Source organism: Sceloporus occidentalis, unplaced genomic scaffold (genome assembly GCF_023333645.1).
Source record: "Sceloporus occidentalis isolate IW3139 unplaced genomic scaffold, rSceOcc1.0.p SCAF_2, whole genome shotgun sequence".
Taxonomy (NCBI): domain Eukaryota; kingdom Metazoa; phylum Chordata; class Lepidosauria; order Squamata; family Phrynosomatidae; genus Sceloporus; species Sceloporus occidentalis.
This window is the reverse complement of record NW_028316982.1, coordinates 19,486,248-19,506,439: the sequence shown is the minus strand read 5'-3', so window position 1 is coordinate 19,506,439 and position 20,192 is coordinate 19,486,248. Positions and strand designations below refer to the sequence as shown.

Below are 20,192 nucleotides of genomic sequence, written 5' to 3'. Positions count from 1 at the left end.
TAATGGCAACAGTGAGAAATTCACCCACCAGATATGACTTTTAAGCGCATTATCCAGGAATTTGCAGGTCAGGTGTTCTTGATGACGATGCTATGTAATTAGTCATCTGCAAACCTATAGCCAATTTATTGCTAGAAATGTGAAGGGAAAGCGTGGCAGAAAAACAAGACGGCTTAGAAAATGACCCAGAGGCACCTGCAGAGTGACACCAGAAGAAGAATATCATAGCTAGATTCAGAGGATTAAATCTGAGAAGCGTTGGAAGAAAATGAAAGGGCATTTAAAGATACTGAGAAATAGCTGTAAGACAAAGGCGTCATGCTGGATATATTTAGCTAAGACATTTGTGAGGGGGAAAATCTAGAGAAGGAACAAGAAGCTGTTCTGTGCTTCATCCTCTTATTTTCCAGTAGAATGTTGAAAATTTTCTAGGATACTGTCGAAAGATCCATGGTGTTTCTTCAGATCAGCTTGTATCTTTGGGCTTCTCCAGAAACTGGCTGGGCTTGAAGCATTCAGATTGAAGCCACCATGTGCTGACAATAAATTGTTTAAGGATGGAGTGCTCCTCGAAAATGTAATGGCACTTGGATATAGATGTGAAGAAAAGTACTTTTTTTCTTCAGGTCCATCATGCTCCTGGAAGTTCATATTGATCTTATGTGGAAGTAATGGTGGCTTACCTCTTTCAGTAAGATGAGAAGACACATACCTAACATCCTGTCTTGTTTGCCTCTCAGGACTGCATCTTTGTGACCTACATCCTTTGTGGGTTTTCATATTGTTATTCTTTTTCCATTGCTCTTGAAAACCAAGTCTTGTTTCAAAGTTTGTCCAAATTGATCTTGCCTTTGAGTCTGCTTGTAGACTTGGAATGGGCACCTTAATAACATGCAACAATACTGCTTGTTGAGGAGAGGCCAAGCTCTGTGTAGGAAGCTGCTGGAATTCTAGCACACTCTCCAGGGAAGCATGGTGAGACTTTCTATGAGCTTGCATCTTTGCTGTTTTCCAGAAACTTGCTGGGCTGGAAGCACTTAGAATTAAGTCATCATGTGTCGAAATGATATTGTTTAAGGATGGAGTACTTCTTGTAATGACATATGGATACAGATGTGAAGAAAGGTACTTTCTTTCCTCATCTCCATTGTGTTCCAGGAAGCTCTTGTTGGTTTTATATGGGGATAATGGTGGTTTATCACTCTCAGGAAGATGAGGAGAAGATGCACATCTGACTTCTAATCTTGGTTGCCTTTCAGGACTGCAGCCTTGTGATCTAGACCCTTTGTAGCATTTCATATTATTGTTCTTTTTCCATCGTTCTTCACAGCTAAGTCTATTGTCAGAGTTTACCAAAATAGGTCTTCTCTTTGGGTCTTCTTGTGGACTTGGCATGGAAACCTTAATAACAGGCAACACTACTTGTTGGGTAGAGCTCCAACAGCCCTTTTTGTTATGGTCTAATGCCTGTAAGTATTGTGGGGTTTGTTTACTTTGTGGTTTAGATGAATGAAAAAAATGATGAGAGTTGGACTGTGAAGCGGCACTTTTGTCAGTAAAGTAGGGTGTCAGTTGTTTAGGATTAGAACTGTAGTACTGGTTAGCAGGAATGACAGGTGGGTTATTAAGATTTTGCTGCTGTACCTGGGGAAGTAGGATTACAGAAATTAAACTATTAAAACACACATTGTAGTCCATTACACAGAGAGTAAGTAATTGTCAAATATCCTCCACCATGCTTAATTTATAATAAGGAAAGTATCAAGACTCAAGCCTGCTTGGAAATCTCTGCTGCCAATTAACTCAAAGGTTACTGTGCAGAGGCCCGTAAGTATTCTTCTACAGTAAGTCTCACTGTTCAGAAAATACAATAGGAGCTTCACTGCATCTGACCAATTGGCCACCTAGCTCAGTGTCTATTTCAACCTTGACACATAGTTCTAGGAAGCATTAAGAATTGCCCTCTCTTCTGTCATCCTTATCTCCAACAACTATGATTCAGCTACACAACACATATGAATCACAGAAGGAAAAGTTACTTTTGAAACCATATACGGTACCCCAGAATCCTCCAGCCTTGCTGGAGTTGTAACACTTAGACAAGGGTGGGCAGCCGAGGTTTGTCTGGGGGCTAGTTTTATGTCCTGGAACTTTCCTGGGGCTGTATGGACTATACAAAACTAAATCAAAACACTAAAGTAATCCAAAGTCCACTACTGGTTCTAAAAAAAGTTGTTTTTTAAATGTTAAATAGTACAGGAAGCCCTTGCAATCTATTTAATAGGCAAACTGCTGCAACACCCAAGAGCAGCAAATCCTTCAAAAAAATTTTGCTAAGTAAAGCTTAAGATGGATATTCTGCAGGACTCAAGAGCCACAAACACATCATTGGAAGCCACACGCAACTCCAGGGCTGCACTTTGTTCACCCCTGCCTTTAGACTAGTGATTCCCAAACTTTGACCCTACATAAATTTTGGACTTCAGCTCCCAGAATTCCTGGGAGTTGCTTTCTGGGAGTTGCAGTCCAAAATCCCAGATGACCAAAGTCTGGGAATCACTGCTTTAGACCTAAATCAGGGGTGGGAATCATATAGTCTTCCAGATGTTGTTGAACTGTAAGTTCCAGCAGTCCTAACCAGCACAGCCAGTGGTGAGAAATGCTGGGAACTATAGGCCAACAAAATCTGGAGGACCTTATGATTCCCACCCCAGCCTAAAAACAATTGCTAATCTTCATTAGAGTGGACCCGTTGGACCATAAAGTACTGTATACATAAGTGCTACCTTATCATGCAGTAATGGATTCAATGAATATGCTAATTGGGACTGACAACTGGATTGAGGCCCAAGAAAATTACTTTTTCAAGTGATGCTCTGAATACAAAGATTCCATTTATATATTACATACCTGTTCACTGTAGATTTGTCTAATTTTATTTTCAATCCATCCATGCCAGTGGCCATCACTACATCTTGTAGTTGTGAACTCATCAAAAAGCACTTTCACTTGTCTATCGTGGATCTACTGTCAATCAAGTTCACTAAGTGATGCCAAGTTCTAATTCTCTTGTGAAACAATGAAAACATAACTTCTCGTTACCCCTCCTAAGCTATTAATCATTTTATAAGCCTCTATCATATTGCTGCTTGGTTGTCTTTTTACTGAATTAAAAAGTCTCTATGATGTTACTTGGGCGGGTTACAGATCGCCATTAGGGACATCCTGAGGACGTCCCAGTTTGAAAAAGGAGCGTCTCTTCCAGACGCCCCTAACCCTATCATGGACAGAGTCCGTGACAAATGGTGGCGGCCGTTCCACACGGCCGCTGTCATATTGATGTAGCGGACGCTGTGCGTCCGCACATTGCACCCCAGAAGTGACGCCGCGAGTGCGCGACTAGCGCCTCGTGGCGTCTCTTCCGGGGTCCAGGAAGGAGTGCGATTTCCGTGCTCCTTCCTCGGAGCATCCGGGAGCTGCGCGGTTTGGCCGCTGTGGCTCCCGGATGCTGAAAGTGGAGGCAGAGCCAGACCGCGGCAATCCGGCGGTCTGTAACGCGCCTTGTTTTCATAAGAAAAGTGCTCCTTTATTCATTTTGTTTGCCCTCTCCTAGATTATTTCAATTTGAAGTGTACACAATATTCCAAATGTAGTCAATGTCAGAGAGGACTAACATTGCCACCTTACTATGACCTATAAGGCAATTTATATGAATCACAGGAAAATCACTCCCATTGTGCTACAAGCACATGAAACCATAGAATGCATGTCCAATATGACATGGACTATTAATATGATTGTGGAAGATGTATGGGAAAATGAAAGCTCTGATTTTCAGGTATCCAAATTCTGCATCATAAAGTACAATATCTTGCATATAGACCACTCATCTAAATGTTACATGTGCAACAGAAAATAAGCTTTCAAAGTGGAAGCAATTTACCATGCTCCACTGACACCTAAGATCTTTTTGAACAAGCAATCCCTTCTTTCAGAATGATTATAATGCACTGGCATGCCAGTTTCTCATTCAGCAGCTGGCACTGTTATAACATTTACAGCAGAGATGAGAGCAGCCTGCTCCTGACTATGACCTGTGACAGGAACCATCTCTAATAAACAAGCTACAGGAACTTACTGGAATTGCTTATTTTTTTAAAAAAATAGTGTCCTTTTATTCCTCTCACCTTACAAAGTTGACAAATAAGCAGCTGTCAAGACAATTACATGCAACAAGGTCAAAGGAGGCTCTAACCTGTGAGGCACATATGTAATAAAAGATTTTCATACATGACTGTGACCAATCAAGCAATGAATAAACCAGTGGCACTACAACCACATCATGCTGAATAACTGATATATTGGACCATGGTCTAGGCTAGTGGTTTTGGGACTGTTTTCTGAGGAATCCTGGGCTGCTCAATGTGAAAGTCAATGCTATCTGAACATCTGACTGCTCACCATGAACTGAAATTTGTCTGCAGCATACAGCTACAAAAGGGAATCAAGAATGTTCCATTATGTACTCTCAGTTTATGTCAGGGAACGATGAAATTAATCCGGCCTGAACAATGAAATTAACTAAACATGTATCTTGAAAAATATTTAATGTAGTAAGCCTGAAAACTGCTGAGCTATGTTTGGGAAACAGAACAGAGTAACTAGAGGAAGTGCTTTCTGATTTGGATCTCAAAACAAAATTTTAACAAGCACTTCACTGGTAAGCTACAGTGTCCACTGGATGATGACCAGCCAGGATAAAACTATGGACACCTATAGAAGTGGTATTGGAAAGGAACATTAAATGTACTGTGCACTCGTCCTCTCAATCCCCCCCCCCCCTATAATCTGTTTTATTTTTCTATGGCCTTTATGCATTATAGGTGTACAAGGGTATCTGATGGTGTGGGAAGACTGCATCTTTGTTGTTGCTGTTGTTATATTTATTTATATCCTGCTCTTTTCCCAGAACTGGGACTCAGAGCAGCTCCTAAATACTGAGGAAATATACACAAGTGTGCACTACCTATGGTGTTTAAAAGCAACCTTAAAAGCTTGAAAGGTCATACTAGAAGGATCACCTTTTGGACTAGTGCAGCTCCATCACAAGCCATTCTCATTATCACCTAGTGTGAGTATGAATTGCTTCCATGTGCTCTGGTACAGAAATACTTACCAAGTCCAAGAAAGATGGTTCTTACGTCTACCAGGCCAGTCATGGGCCACAACATAAGGTATAATGTGGGCAAAACCTGCTTAAAACAATGTATTGGGCTAATAATATCCTTGGGCTCATTTGATAAGATGCATTGTTAGAAAAAAATGGCAGCAAGGAAATGGCTGTGGAAGGAACAAGGACAGATCAGCTTGGTCCACGCAAGCTAACTGTAAATAAAACTTGCCTTCTTTAAAACAGCACTGCTTTGAAACTTAATTTAAAAACTTAATTAATTAATTAATTTATTGTAGATTACATAGGTTTGAAGCACACCTATATCCAATTGATTTTCAGTGCAAATCCTGAAGGCTCTGTTCACATCAAACCCATTTAACAAAAAATGGACATTAGGCACTATTGAATGACTATTGCAGACAAGCCCAAGGTTGTCTTAAAAGTTGGTCTTATGACATCTGAGAAACGAGTCTGTATAATGAAATGTCCAGAGACTTGCTTGTGCAGTTTGTTCTCAGTTTTAGAGTCTAATTCCTCTTGTGACTCAGAGCTGAGAGTCTATGCACTTAACATATGAAAATCTCTAATCTAATTCACAACATGGTTTTATTTTATTTTTTTACCATAATGTGAAGTAAGTGCCTCATTTGTGGGCTTTAGTCATGAACACAAGAGTAAGAGAACTACAGTCTCTTCAAGGCATACCAGATATCTATTTGAATACTATTTAGTTCTAAAAAACAACTGAGGAACACATATGAGACCCAGAGTGACAACATAATGGCATGAAAGCAGACTGAGAAGAGCTGCAGGATCTCATTTGTGTATTTTATATAATAAAATTTAATTTTAAAAAATTAAAAAAATTAAAAGACCGTTCCTATATTAGATAAAGCAACTGTATGTTTTTAAATGACAGATTAAATACTATTTCTACCAAAGCTGTACCGAACACTGTCCCATTTTAATTTTGATGGCATTTTGGGCAGGGTACACATTTGCCCTGGAAACTCTTTCCTGCAAGTATTCACTGCCTCACTGATGCATCTTGCCTCCTGGATTAGACACATAGATGATTCTACATAATCATGCAAGGAATGGGAACCCATAATATTACAACACAGATTTGCCATGATAACAGAAGCATACTAGTTTTGGAATTGTAAGGTACCTAAAAGGTCTTCTTACAGATTCCTGCTCAGTCCAGGAATCTGATGACATTAGAGGGCAAGCGGGTACAGTGCAGTAGTATTGGATAATCGATAAAAAGGGGACAAAGATTTTGATTTGATTTGCTTGGCTATATTTAAAATGTGTACAAGCTGGGTTTTGGCATACCTCTGATCTATATGCATCCCAGGGTAAGGTGCAAAAGTCAAAAAGTGGCTGTCCTTACCTCTTTTGCCCAAGCAGGCTTCTCTGTGGCATTCAGCCCCTCTTTATAATGATATAGGGCCTTCTTCTCTGCTGGCCTTTGCTCTTGCCTCTGTTGCTGCTGCTGCTGTTGCTGCTGCTGCAAGGAGACCAGGTAGTCCCGCTCTTGCTGCAACTGCCGCTGTAGACGCTCTGCTTGGCGCTGCTCTTCCAACTGTTTACGCTTATATTCCTACCAAGATATATATGGCATTTTTTTATTAAAAAATTAAGAAGCAGTATGATGTAAGGTATTGGGAGAGAGATAAGACATTATTTGGTGGAAATTTAAATCCAAACATTAAGGATGCAATAATCTTAATAAGGCTATGTGACTATGGGGCCTATGGGTAGGGGAGTTGATTTGTGGGTGTTCTCTAATTTTTCAACCCCCCTTTCTTTTATCTATGTGATTGCTTGGGTTGGGCCCACTGTAATTTATTTATATATATCTTGCATGTTCTCTAGTCTGGAACTCAAGGTTGCTTATAAGAGTTAAAACAGTTATCTCTAAAAAATTACATCATATGAAAGTTAAAGGTATAAGTAAAATAAAGTACTATATACTTTTACTTGCACTGCTTTTAAAACTTTATGATTCATACTGGCTTTCACTAGCCCCTGAAGTAAGACATTCGGACTACATCAAGTAAGACAGTAAAGAGAGGGACAAGAACTCACAAAACTACAATCTGCAATGTTCTGTGCGAAGACTGTGTCAGTCAAATATTATGAAATTTCTCTAATACTGCAGTCTAAGTAGGCTCTCCAAGGTCTAAAACTTAACTGCAGAAATATTCCAGTTTGAGACTGCTTTAACTGCCCTGGTTTGATGCTAGGGAATTCTGGGATGTGTAGTTATGTGAGACATTTAGCCTTCTCTGTCAGAGAGCTCTGGCACCACAATATACAATAATTGCCAGGATTTCCTAGCACTGAGCCAGGATGGTGAAAATGGTCTCAAACTGGATTATTTCTGCAGTGTGTATCACTGGGCTGCTTGAACATTATGATCTCTAGTACTTCCACTTGAAGCCATTCTGGTTGCTGAGCAAAGGGTGAGCATGCATGCTACAGAGTCCAGTGGTTTGCAAATTTTGGTCATCCTGATGTTTTGGACTTCAAATAATAAAATAAATAAAAAATAAAAATTTTATTTGTATACCGCCCTTCCAATGATCAGGGCGGTGAACAACAAGTTAATAATACAGTATAAAACAATACATATTAAAATACAATACACTACGCAACACTACTAAAAACAGAATAAACCCCATCAGCCAGCAACCCTTGCTGTCGGAGGGGGGAGGGCTAGCTGGAACTTGATTCAGGGAATGCTAATTTGAATAGGAAGGTTTTTAGCTCCCTCCTAAACTGGGCCAGGGAGGTGGCCGAGCGGAGCTCTATGGGCAGCGTATTCCAGAGGGCCGGGGCGGCGATGGAATATGACCTCCTCGTTGTGGAGGCTAGTCTGGCCCCTGGAACCCTCAGTAATTGCTGCCCAGATGTTCTGAGGGTGCGGGGCGGAATGTATGGAGAGAGGCGGTTCTCCAGGTATCCTGGGCCCAGGCCATGTAGGGCTTTATAGGTTATTACCAACACCTTGTATTGTGCCCGGAAGCGAATGGGCAGCCAGTGCAGCTCTTTAAGTGCAGGTGTAATATGACTGGCCCTGGAGGTACCAGTGACCAGTCTGGCTGCCATATTCTGTACCATCTGTAGCTTCCGGGTGTGGTACAAGGGTTGCCCCATGTAGAGCGCGTTGCAGAAATCCAATCGAGAGGTTACCAGAGCGTGTACCACCGTTTCAAGGTCTCTCAGGGCCAGGTATGGGCGCAGCTGGCGAATAAGCCGGAGCTGATAACAGGTGCTCTTGACCGTCGCATTCACCTGAGATGTAAGGTGAAGCGACGAGTCAAGAAGCACCCCCAGACTGCGCACGGAGTCCTTCATGGGAAGCGTGATCCCGTTCAGGACAGGTGGAACCGCCACCATTCCTGGACCAGGGGAACCTATCACAAGTACCTCCGTTTTCTCTGGATTCAGCTTGAGTCGGTTTTTCCTCATCCCGCCCATTACTGACTCCAGACAGGCCACGAGTGGAGAGACGCCATCCTCGGTCACTGCATCAGTCGGAGACATAGAGAAGACTATTTGGGTGTCATCAGCGTACTGATAACCCCGCGCCCCATGTCTCCGGATGATCTCTCCCAGCGGTTTCATGTAAATGTTAAATAGCATGGGAGACAGAATGGCTCCTTGAGGGACCCCAGTTGTGAGGGCCCTCTTATCGGAGCACACGTCTCCCAGCTGCACCATCTGGAACCTCCCAGAGAGGTAGGAGCGGAACCACTGGAGCGCAGTGCCCCCGATTCCCACCTCTACCAGGCGCTCCAGAAGGATACCATGGTCTATGGTATCGAAAGCCGCTGAGATGTCCAAGAGCACCAACAGGGACACGCTTCCCCTGTCGATGCCCAGACGGAGATCATCGACCAAGGCGACCATGGCCGTCTCAACCCCGTAACCCGCCCGAAAGCCAGTTTGAAATGGGTCCAGATAATCCGTTTCATCCAAGATCGATCGAAGCTGGATTGCAACCGCCTTCTCGATCACCTTCCCCAGAAATGGCAGCAGCGAGACTGGCCGATAATTACTATGTACCAGGGGGTCGAGGGAGGGCTTTTTTAACAGCGGTTTTATGGTGGCCAATTTCAAGCTGGTTGGAAATTGCCCATCCCTCAGTGATGTATTTATAATCCGGTGTAACAACAAGGTTACAGCCGGTCCCCCCTGAGCCGCTAGCCATGAGGGACAGGGATCGAGAGAGCAGGTTGTCTTCCGAACACTTCCAAGGATCTTGTCCACATCATCGGTACTTACCAACTCAAACTGATCCAGTTTAATAGAGTCCACGGAGGCTCTGGATGCCTCTACCCTCGGTTCTGCTCTAATGCCGGCGTTAAGATCTTCGCTTATCCGAGAGGTTTTATCCGCGAAGAAGTTGTTAAATTGGTCACAGCAGGCCTTAGAAGGTTCAAGGATCTGGTTCGGGGCAGGAGGGAGCTGAGTTAGCTCCCTGACCACCCTGAACAACTCTGCTGGACGCGACTCCGCGGACGCGATACGAGCACCATAGAACGAATTCTTAGCTGCTCGTATCGCCTCTCCATAGTCCTCCAAAAGGCGGTCTAGGAGAGCCTTGTCGGCTAAGCGTAGGTGTTTCCGCCAGCGGTGCTCTAGCCGTCGCAGGTCCCGCTTCCTCGCCCGGAGATCTTCCGTGTACCAAGGCTTACATTTGGAAGCAGGTCTGAGAGGGCGCTTGGGAGCGATACTGTGTATAGCCCTAGAGAGACCGGTATTCCAGATACCAGTCAGGGCATCAACAGAGTCGCCGTCATTTCCAACCATGTTCCCCTCTAAGGCTTCTTGGAACCTTTTGGGTTCCATCAGCCTTCGAGGGTGGACCATCCTAATAGGTCCACCACCCCCGGGGGGGATCTGGGTAGAAGCCTTGATTTTCGCCTCCACGAGGAAATGATCCGTCCATGACAGGGGGGAAATATTAGTTATTTCCGCCCACGGATTTTCCGCATCCGTACAAAAAACCAAATCGAGTGTATTACCCGCAAAATGCATTGGACCCGTAATCAGCTGGGACAGGCCCATGGCCGCCATGGTATCCATGAATTCCCGAGCCGCACCGGATGGAATATAGTTGGCCGCGAAGGGGATGTTGAAGTCGCCCAGGACTAACAGCCTGGGCGTTTCCAACATCAGCTCCGCAACCAGCTGTGTCAGCTCGTTAAGGGAGTCCGTTAGCGCACGGGGTGGCCGATACACCAACAGAATCCCCAGACTGTCCCTAGCCTTTAGGGTCAGCTTCCAAAATTTATGACTGGTCGGGGCTTCTGGGAGCTGAAGTTCAAAACACCTGGAGGATGAAAGTTTGGGAACCACTGCTTTAGACAAACAGCTTATTTCTTGTTAAACCATTTATTTTAAGGCAAAAACTATGATCTGCATTTTTTTAATCTGAAGGTACTGCAAATATTGGGTGGAACTACTTTTCACTGAGCATCAAAATATACTTTTAAAGACTTGTTATGAATAATCTTTGTAAGCTTTGTTATGAAACATGTAGAAAAACCATCAAAAGGCAGTTCACTGTCATTACCACAGGAAGGGAGATGTTACTTTTATGCTACTTTAAGAAACACAACTACTCAGGATTGATAAGAGAATGCTTGTAAAATTCTGTTCAAATGCCCCTGAAAACTAAAGATTAACTACAAAAGTTACTCCTTACACCAAAGAAATATATTTTGTTGTTGTTCCTCTGTGTTCTCTTACAGTTAATAACAACTGTACCTTCATTAATAAAACCATATGAGTAACATATATATTATCTTTAATTTGTTATTTCCAAGCTCTGTATTTAATAAAATAGGGTTATGAAACTTGTTGACAGAAACAGCATTATTTATGCAAGGAAGGACAATCATACTCTGCACATACAATTAATATATCAACTGGAGAAAAGGAGGCAAAGCATGAATATGTCAACAACGCATATTTATCAATGGATAAATACTATCTTTTTTAAAAAAGGTTGAAAATAAAGACAATTGACACTCAAAATAGTGCTAACATTTAAATTTGGCTTAGAGTATAAGCAAATGTGCATATATGTGGAAAGTTCAGCAATAAAAAATGACAAAACTGTAAATGGCACAACAAGGCGATGCAAAACTATTCCTGTCAGGCATGTAAAGCTAAGCGGTCTGGATATGAAATATGCCATCAAGCCCCATAAAACCAAGCAGAGATTACAGGGAGCAAATACTGACATTTCAGTTAAATTGTATTCCAGCACACGCTGCCAGTAACTTTCAAGTCATAGCTATACAATAAACACAGCAGCCCTCAGAAGAAGTCTGTTCCTATCAGGAAGATGGTGAACATACCAGAAGGACACTGGGCAAAGAAAGGCATGCAACAGCAAAGGATCATAATCTATAAGTCCTCCTTGTTACTGCCAGAAAGGAGGGGGGGAAAACCTTCAAAGCTTGGCTGAGGTTTGCATTCAGGGGAGAAACCAAAGTCACATGCTAGATTTCTTTTATCTAGGAGCTGAATGGAATAGGGAGGTATTTCAAGATAGGAGTTCAAAATACCTCCTTATGAAGACTCTCCATACTCACAATGGCCTAGCCTTTGAAGATTGCCACTTTAAGGAATTTAAGGGTTTTGTTTTTTTGGTCTTAAAGCACACATTCTTACTGGCAAGCCCTCATCTGCCCTTCAGGATTTCTAAAAGCATGCAACTGAAGAATCTGCATATGCCTTCCTGTTGACAAGGGAGATGTGACAGGAGCTCAAGCAGGGGCACCTCTAACCTGTATTTCAGAGCACTTATTCCTCAGGGACACTTACATTTCTTGCCAACTCAATGGCTCTGAATCCCAAATGACTACTGTTATAAAGAATACATTGGCCTGCATATCAGATTTCCATGCCAAAGGCACAATATTATTGTTTTCTCCATTCCTAGAGTTAGTTTCAGATTGTGCTGTTTCCTCTTCTGCAGCTGACAGCAGCTCTTGGAGTGGGCAGAATTTAAACTGAGGTCCTGGTGCAGGAAGGAGAAGACTTCTGTCTTTTTCCAAGTCATGTCTCTACTCCAGTTCTCTCTTTCTCTCTCTCTCTCTACCCCAGATATAGACACACACAGAGACACACATGACTGCTTTCAAAATTGCAGCTGGAGAGTCACACATGCCTGCTTTGTAACATTTAGTTAGATCAGGGGTGAGCAACTGCACAGAGGCCAGAACAAATTCCCCTCCAGAACAGCACTTTATAAATAAAGGTTAATAATAATAATAATAATAATAATAATAATAAATCCCCCCACAGCAAGCCCAAATATTTCTGTTTTCCTCTACAGTCCATCTGAAAATAGCAAGAAGTGGTGTCATCTTCTGTCACCAATTTGAGAGGAAGCACAGACAAAAACAGTTATTTGCGGGGTAGTATGGAGGTCTTTGATGCTTTCAGGGATTGGTGTGGAATATTTTTGTGTATTTTTATGCATTTTGAGGGCTATGTGTATGGGTTTGAGCAAAATGCACCCAAAACAATAACACAATTTTTAAATTGAGGGGTTGGGGAATGGTGTGAGGCTTCAGGGGTCAGCAAAGTGGGGTCTAGAGGCCACACACAGTGTACGTGCACTGCTTTGTACATCCTGGAGTCAAACATTAGACTCAGTCTCACCCACTCTCCTTTTGAAACTATTTATTCTCTGTTACTCACAAGCAAACTGCACCCTGATTCAGAACATTTGAAAATTTTATGTGCAATTGCTACTAGAGTCATTGATTCACCAGTAATTAGCCAAACTTTGGAGTCAGCTAGAAATGTAATTAAATTTTGAATGTGCCAATATTTGAACAAATGTAAGGTACTCAAATTTAGCAATATGTAGTAGGAGGTTTCTCCAGAAAAGATGGCAACCTTAAAAGCCTGAAGGCCCAGGTACACATAGGCAGATGGCATGCACTCTCAGTACACAAATAAAGGGCTTGGCATAGATCCTGCCTTCCCATTACCAGAAGTAGAGCTTGTTCCTGCAGTAATTGCTGCTGCAGGATCTCTAACTGCCTCTGTTCTTCCTCTAACTGTCGCCTGATGTACTCCTGGAGATGTGATCAGCAGAGAGGAAAGAAAAAGAAGAGAAAAGAAAGAACCATAATTCCAAAGAGAAAGGAGAGACCATGCAAGAGAAAGAAATTGCAGAAACACTAAGGAAACCTGATTTGTATAGGATGGGGAATTCAAGGGATTAGAAACTTTTTGAGAAGCAATCCATTTAGCTGAATAAAGCCTTACCAACTGCTGTCAAGATTTCCCAAAGTAAACTGCACTGATATATTCAGAGCTGTGACCATGCAATAGTTAAAAGAAAACATTTTAGGCCAGTGCTTCTCAACTATCTGATATAGTAAAACTTGCATTTTACACGAGACTATTCACACAGTTGCCTGTAAATTCACTGTGGACCAACAGCCAATGACTTATGGAGAGGCATTGGTTTGAGGACTACCACTTCAAGTAGCCCTGTTCTAGGCCATGTTTGCAAAAACAGTGAAGGACACAATATGTGTAACCATGTACTAGTGAAAAGCTAATCATAGTTTAACCAAATCTGTTCAACTGTTGTTGGAAAGTTTTGAAAACAAGAGTTCTACTCAGATTTGTTGTAGGTCTTCTCCATCATCTCCTGATTCTCTTAACTGGAGAAGCAGAGGATGAACCTGGAACCTTCTGCATGCGAGGCATGCACCTACTGCACCAATACAATAAAAAATTGACAAACTGTAGCACTGCAGTGGATAAACTAAGATCAGCAGTAATTAAGAGCCACTAAACAGATCTTAAGAAAGTTTTCAGCCTGATACCTCACAGCACAACTCTGTTTTTACTTCAAATTGGGTACTGTTATATTCAGTAATACCTACTCCCTAATAAATGCAAGAGACCATAGTGTAAAGGATATTAAAGTAGGAGCCAGGCAAACTGGAGGGCATTCCACAACTGGGGTGCCACCACAAAAAAAGATCCATCCTTGATAATCATCCACCACTCGTCCAAAAAGTGAACACCCAGATCAGGGCCTCACAGATCATTCTAACTCATAAGGAAGTGAAAACTATCATTGTAGGGCAACATTACATTTTAAAATGTATTGTAGAAAGGATTCTAATAAAGCATGCCCCAAATAGATAGGGCTAAATCCAATTGTTAGCTCCAAATGTTCAAATGAACCACTGAATCAATGGAAACGAGGCCCTCCCTCCTTGCCAACTGTCATCTTCTGGCCTGGGAGGGAGTGAAAAGACAGGCCCTACACCATCGGGCCCAGCCTCAATTAAGAAGAAGAGCCCTCCCTCCAGTCCATCTGCCTTGGTCCAGGCCTCTGAGGAAGAGAAGAACTGGTGGACCTGATCCCCTTCCCAAAACCATTCCCTTCTCCTTTTGTGTCATGTCTTTTTAGATTGTAAACCTGAGGACAGGGAAGCATCTAATAAAAGTAATAATTGTAAGCTGCTCTGAGAGCCTTTAGGGCTGAAGGGCGGGGTATAAATGCCATAAATAAATAAATATAACTTGTTATGTCCAAACTTAGTAACTTCCCTTGATTCAATGAGTCTGCTCTAGATAGAATAACAATTGGATTTAGACCATATACTGACACAACAGAAATCTTAAGAAACATGGGCACTTAGTGAGGAAGTTGTGACAGAATGATGATCCCTACCAAAACAGAATTTTGACCCTGGGAAAAAACATTTCTATTTAAAAAAATGCACACTCATCTAAGAGCTAATATGAGTTACCTGCTCATGCTCAGCACGCCTCCTCTCTTCTTCTCGGCGCATTTGCTCTTCATAATGCCGGCGCTGCTCTCTCTCCTGCTGCTTCCTTAACTCTTTCTCTCGTCTTTGCTGCTGTAAGAGAAAGTGAAGAATGAGGCAGTGAAGAAATAAACAAATGAATTCATGTATTCAGATATTGTACAATACAAAGATCTCTGGACAGACATGCAGAGCACAATGATGCCTCAAAGGTCATTTGGTTGACAATTTTATGATAGAGACAGGAACTTACCATGACTCTCCATCTCCACCAAATCTAACCTAATTATTCATATGGAAGATACATCCTATGGTTAATCTATGTCACCCTGTTCTAGGTTTATAGAACAGGAGAACCAAAACACACAAACAGTTGAGGAAAATTCAAGGGAAGAATGTTATTTAAAGGAATACTGAATATCATGAATCTTAGATGTTTATCACACTATACTCTTATAGTGCTACTATTCCACTTTGACTGCTCTAGCTGCCTCCTGTTGCATTCTGGTATTGGCAGTTTTAAGGAGGGGTATTTAGAATTCTCAGGCAGAGAAGTTCAGCTCCTTAAAACTGCCAATCCCAGCATGCAACAGGAGGCTGCTAGAGGAGTCAAAGTGGAATAGTAGCACTATAAGAGTATAGTGTGATAAACACCTTAGATAGCATACAAATTCAATGAACATGGAACTATATGAAGCCAGGAGAACAAGGGTTCGTCTACCATTTAACCACTCTGTTGTAACCAGTCTGTTTTTGGTGCTGTTGTTTTACTTGTAAATTGATGGGGCTAAATAAATAAATAAATAAATAAATAAATAAATGATGCCGATGATGATTAGATGAGGAAGATGAAGAAGTACACTTTCTATCCCATCAAAATTATTTATAATCACTATTATGATTTTGTGAACCACATATGTAACTTCATATTAACATACAGTACTATCAAACTGAGGCTTTTCCACTTCTCTTTTCTTGCACTGTATTTGCTTGTTGGACAACAAAGCAAACAGCTTCCAATAAGAAGGCAACTGGCAGTTCTGCTGTTCAGACAGAAGTCACCATTAAAGCCATCTTGATTGGGACCTAAGTCTTTTTCCAGGGCAGCCAAAATAGGAGGTACACAAAGTCATCTGGGGTGACCAAGATTTATAACAGGGCAGGAGTGACATGCCCCTTCTATTGTTTCCAAAGCATGATTTCAAATCTTAGTACAGAATTTAGAGCTTTCTCTGAGCCATGTTAATTTCAGCAGGGAATGAAAAGGCCAGTCATTTGAAAGTCAAGCTGCTTTTTCATACGTTAGCAACCGCTTTGCAGGGGAAATCAATACAGTCTCATAATTACATGCCACTCGGGTCCGCAGCACAAGGCACACTCAGTATTGATTGCAGCTATGGCTGAGATGTGTCTACAATTGGGCCTGTGTGTCTTGAAAGTGAAATGAAGATGTGTAAAATCTTTCATTAGTAGTGGCATTAAGCAGTCTAGGCCAACATCAGAAATGCACAGAACTGTCTGTCATGGTGTTTGCTCTCTGCAGTTCCATCAACTACATTCTGAACATGTTTTCATTCCTCTGCTAGTAGTATTTCAGAGGTCTCCTAGTTCTTCAATACTATTTTTGTAGCAATAGCTGTACAGCTCCTTATTCAACTTTGCTGTTGTTGCAATAATCTTACTATCTACAAGATTCTTCATTCACCGATTCAACTATCCACAGCTTGAAAATTTTATGAAAAATATAAATTCTAAAAAGCAAATCTAGATTTTGTCATTTTATACAGGGGGCTCTTGGTCTGGGAATTGGTTCCAGGACCCCTTGTGGATACCCAAATCCATGGATGTTCAAGTCCTATTAAATACAATGTCATAGTAAAATGGTGTTTCTTATATAAAATGGAAAAAGCAAGATTTGCTTTTTGGAATGTATATATATTTAAAACATTTTCAGACTGGGGATGGTTGAATCTGTGAATAAATAATCTGTGGATAAGGAGGGTCAACTGTATAAGGGACACCATTTTACTACACCGTTATATTTAATGGGGCTTGAGTATCAACGGATTTTGGTATCCACAGGGGGTCTTGGAACCAAATTGCAGCAGATACCAAGGGTATCCCCTCTGCAAATTTGAACACTTGCGTGTTCATGGGTTCTAATTTTTAAAAGGACGAAAGCAGAAACTTAATCCATTGCAAAGGCATAAGATGTTCTGTTGTTTGGGGATTATTTAAAGGAAGGGTCAGAATCATGCAGCCCTCTAGAGCAGTGATTCCCAGACTTTGGTCCTCCAGCTGTTTTGGACTTCAACTCCCAGAAGCCCCAGCCAGCGTGGGGTTTGATGTCCAAAACATCTGGAGGACCAAAGTTTGGGAACCACTGCTCTAGAAAATGTTCTGTTCTAGGCACAATGTATGAATTGGTCCCCAACACAGTACTGTCAGCACAGGTCATAGTAATTGTATGATTGAGTGCAATGGTCTCTTCTCTGCAAATGAATTCTAATAATAAAACTATCACAACAACAACAAAATTATGAAAACCAAACCTGTACGTTAGTCCTTCCTAACATAGCAACCTCCAGATAGGTTGGACTACATTTTTCATAATGCCTCAACTCACTTTGCTGGGGGATTATGAGAGCTGTAGTCCAATGGAACTGGAGGGGGCTATTTTATATAAAGCTGCCTATAGCTTTTCAGACATGATGATACACTCACTGGTCACCAGGCATATGGAAACAGAGAAGCAGGGATGCAGATATTAGAGCTTTATATGGCATCTTTGTCAGTGAATTCCAAACTGCATTTGAAACATCAGTGACTAATGGTTTAAGTAAATACGGCAGTCAACCATTAAAGTACATGTTCCTGAATAAGAATTATTAATCTTCTACTGGAACATCTCTTAAGCAAAATACCACACACATACTCTATTTATGCCACTATCTTCTCACTTCTTGTGTCTTACTATGTCTTCCAAATGGAAATTCCTTTCTAAATATCGTCTTCCAGATCTGTAATCATTCCACCATTTTAGTGGTACATTCTTTTTAGGCAGAGAAGGGGATGCAAGTATTGGCTGTTTGTAGGGTTGACATAAGTCAGGACCTCCAAACCAGGACAAATGTAGGACAACATTTTCAAATGTAGGACACTTTTTAAAAATGGAGGACACACAAAAAATGATGATTTTTTTAAAAAAATGTAAATATAAATGCATGTTTCTTGGGCACGGTCAAAATGGAGGACATTTTGGCATTATTCCTAGACAGATGGCAGAAATGTACTTCTCTTTCTGGCCAACCCACCCTCCCCTCATTCTAAACAGCACATTTGGGCATTGAACATGGCTTTTTTTAAACATGGCCTCTTGCGTATTTCAGAGGCTTATTGAATAACCAAACTCTTTGGGTTTCACACTGAACATGGGTTCACATGGCTACGCATGTTGAACATGTCAAGGTGGTTTAACAAGAAGTGGATTTGCCCTCGGATTCAACTGTACTTCTCAGAAGTGTGTACTTGGTCAAGGGACTTTGGTTTTTCTTTACTGCGCATGAGTTTGTAAAAATCAGAGCAACTTACATTGGCCGTGCCTCAGAAGCTGGCTGATATCAATGTCATCATCATCATCACCACCACTATCATTGTTAAAACAAAGCAGACCTGTACAAATGGAATGGAAATCCTCCTCCTCTGCCTCTTCTTCCTCTTCCTTCCTCTTCTTCCTTCCTCCTTCTCCTCCTTCCTTCCTCCTTCCTCCTCCTCCTTTCTCCTCCTTCTTCCTTCTCCTTCCTCCCTCCTCCTCCTCCTGCTTCCTCCCTCCTCCTCCTCGCCGGACCCGGCCCGGTCCACATGGAGACCAAATAGAGGAGGAGCTCTTCCTCTTGAGGCTGGCAGGCCAATGGGGGCAGACTGGAGCTCAAACAGCCCCGCCTCCTGCCAGCAGCCATTGGCCAGCCAGCCGGCCAGCCCCAGGAGAAGAAACTCCTCCTACTTAGCCCTGTGCGCGGCCCTGCAATAGCGCGCAGGGCTAAGAAGGGCAGTATCGGTGGTGGCTGCAGCGACATGCAATGCACGACGCGTGGAGCAGCACAAGGCCCGCTGGAGCAGCTGCACACAACAGCCAGTGCAGCCGCCACCGACGCCGCCGGCACCTTAGCCATAGGCACCAGCCGCTGCAGCAGACCTGGGGCAAAACCGGGTCCAGGGACAAACCAGGACAGGGCGCCCCCGCTTAGTTCAAAAGCGGGATTGTCCCACCCGGGGGGGGGGGGAAATGGCAACCCTAGCTGTGTGTGTATATATGTATATGTGCACCTTTGATTTGACTGCTGACTTATGGAGACCCCATGAATTTCATAGAGATTTCTTAGGCAAGGAATGATCAGAGGTGGCTTTGCCAATTCCTTCCTCTGAAATATAGCCTGAGGTATGTATGTATGTGTATATACACACAGTGGGATTCAAGGCAATTTACAGATTTAAAAAACACATAGTTAAAATTTACAAAATATAAAGGTTAAAAGATAATTAAACTATCAAAAAAAGTTAAAACCAGTTAAAAACACACACACACAACAGCACAATAATAACAGGTAGAAAATCCAGCACATTGTTAAGTAAGCTGGGCCTTGAACACTCAGTCCTCTAAGGCCTGTCAATGTGGAAAGATCTTCATCTGTCTGTGGAATGAAAGTAGGGATGGTACCAGTCTACCTCTCTGGGAGGCGAATTCCAGAGCCTGGGGGCAGAGCCACTGAAAAGGCCCTTTCCCATATTCCCACTAGATATACCTTTGAGGGTGATGGGATAGAGAAAAGGGCCTCGCCAGCAGACCTCAGAACACAGGAAGCTTTGCAAGGGAAAATGCAGTCCTTCAAATAACCTGGACCTGAGCCTATCTATATTTTAGTGTGACCAAGGAACTGAACCCAGAATAGGGTTTTGCAAGTAGTTCTTATTCCATGATCAAACTAGCTGGGACGAGGAAGATTCAGAATTAGGATTTTTCATATGCTGTTTTGAGATTTTTAAAAAAACCATAGGGAATCCCACATCACATCAATATTGTCTCACCAGAATGTGTGTGCCTGTGTTAAGACTTTCTCTTCTGACATGTCAAAATTCACACTTGCTCTAGAGAGAGAAAACATACCTAAATCATAGTTAATATTTTC

General features: G+C 42.1%; 1 protein-coding gene across 8 annotated transcripts in view; it reads right to left on the bottom strand.

Annotated features, from left to right (window-relative positions):
* TNIK (TRAF2 and NCK interacting kinase) overlaps positions 1-20,192 on the bottom strand; it is a 361,859-nt gene that overhangs the window by 80,223 nt on the left and 261,444 nt on the right. For 5 of the 8 annotated variants that reach the window (XM_089508843.1, XM_089508847.1, XM_089508849.1 and 2 more), the window contains exons 13-15: positions 14,989-15,099; positions 13,201-13,287; positions 6,570-6,779 (exon numbers count right to left, since the gene is read on the bottom strand). In XM_089508843.1, the coding sequence (XP_089364969.1) occupies positions 6,570-6,779; positions 13,201-13,287; positions 14,989-15,099 (408 nt within the window). The remainder of the gene's footprint in view (positions 1-6,569; positions 6,780-13,200; positions 13,288-14,988; positions 15,100-20,192) is intronic. The other 3 variants (XM_089508844.1, XM_089508845.1, XM_089508846.1) reach the window with 3 other exon arrangements.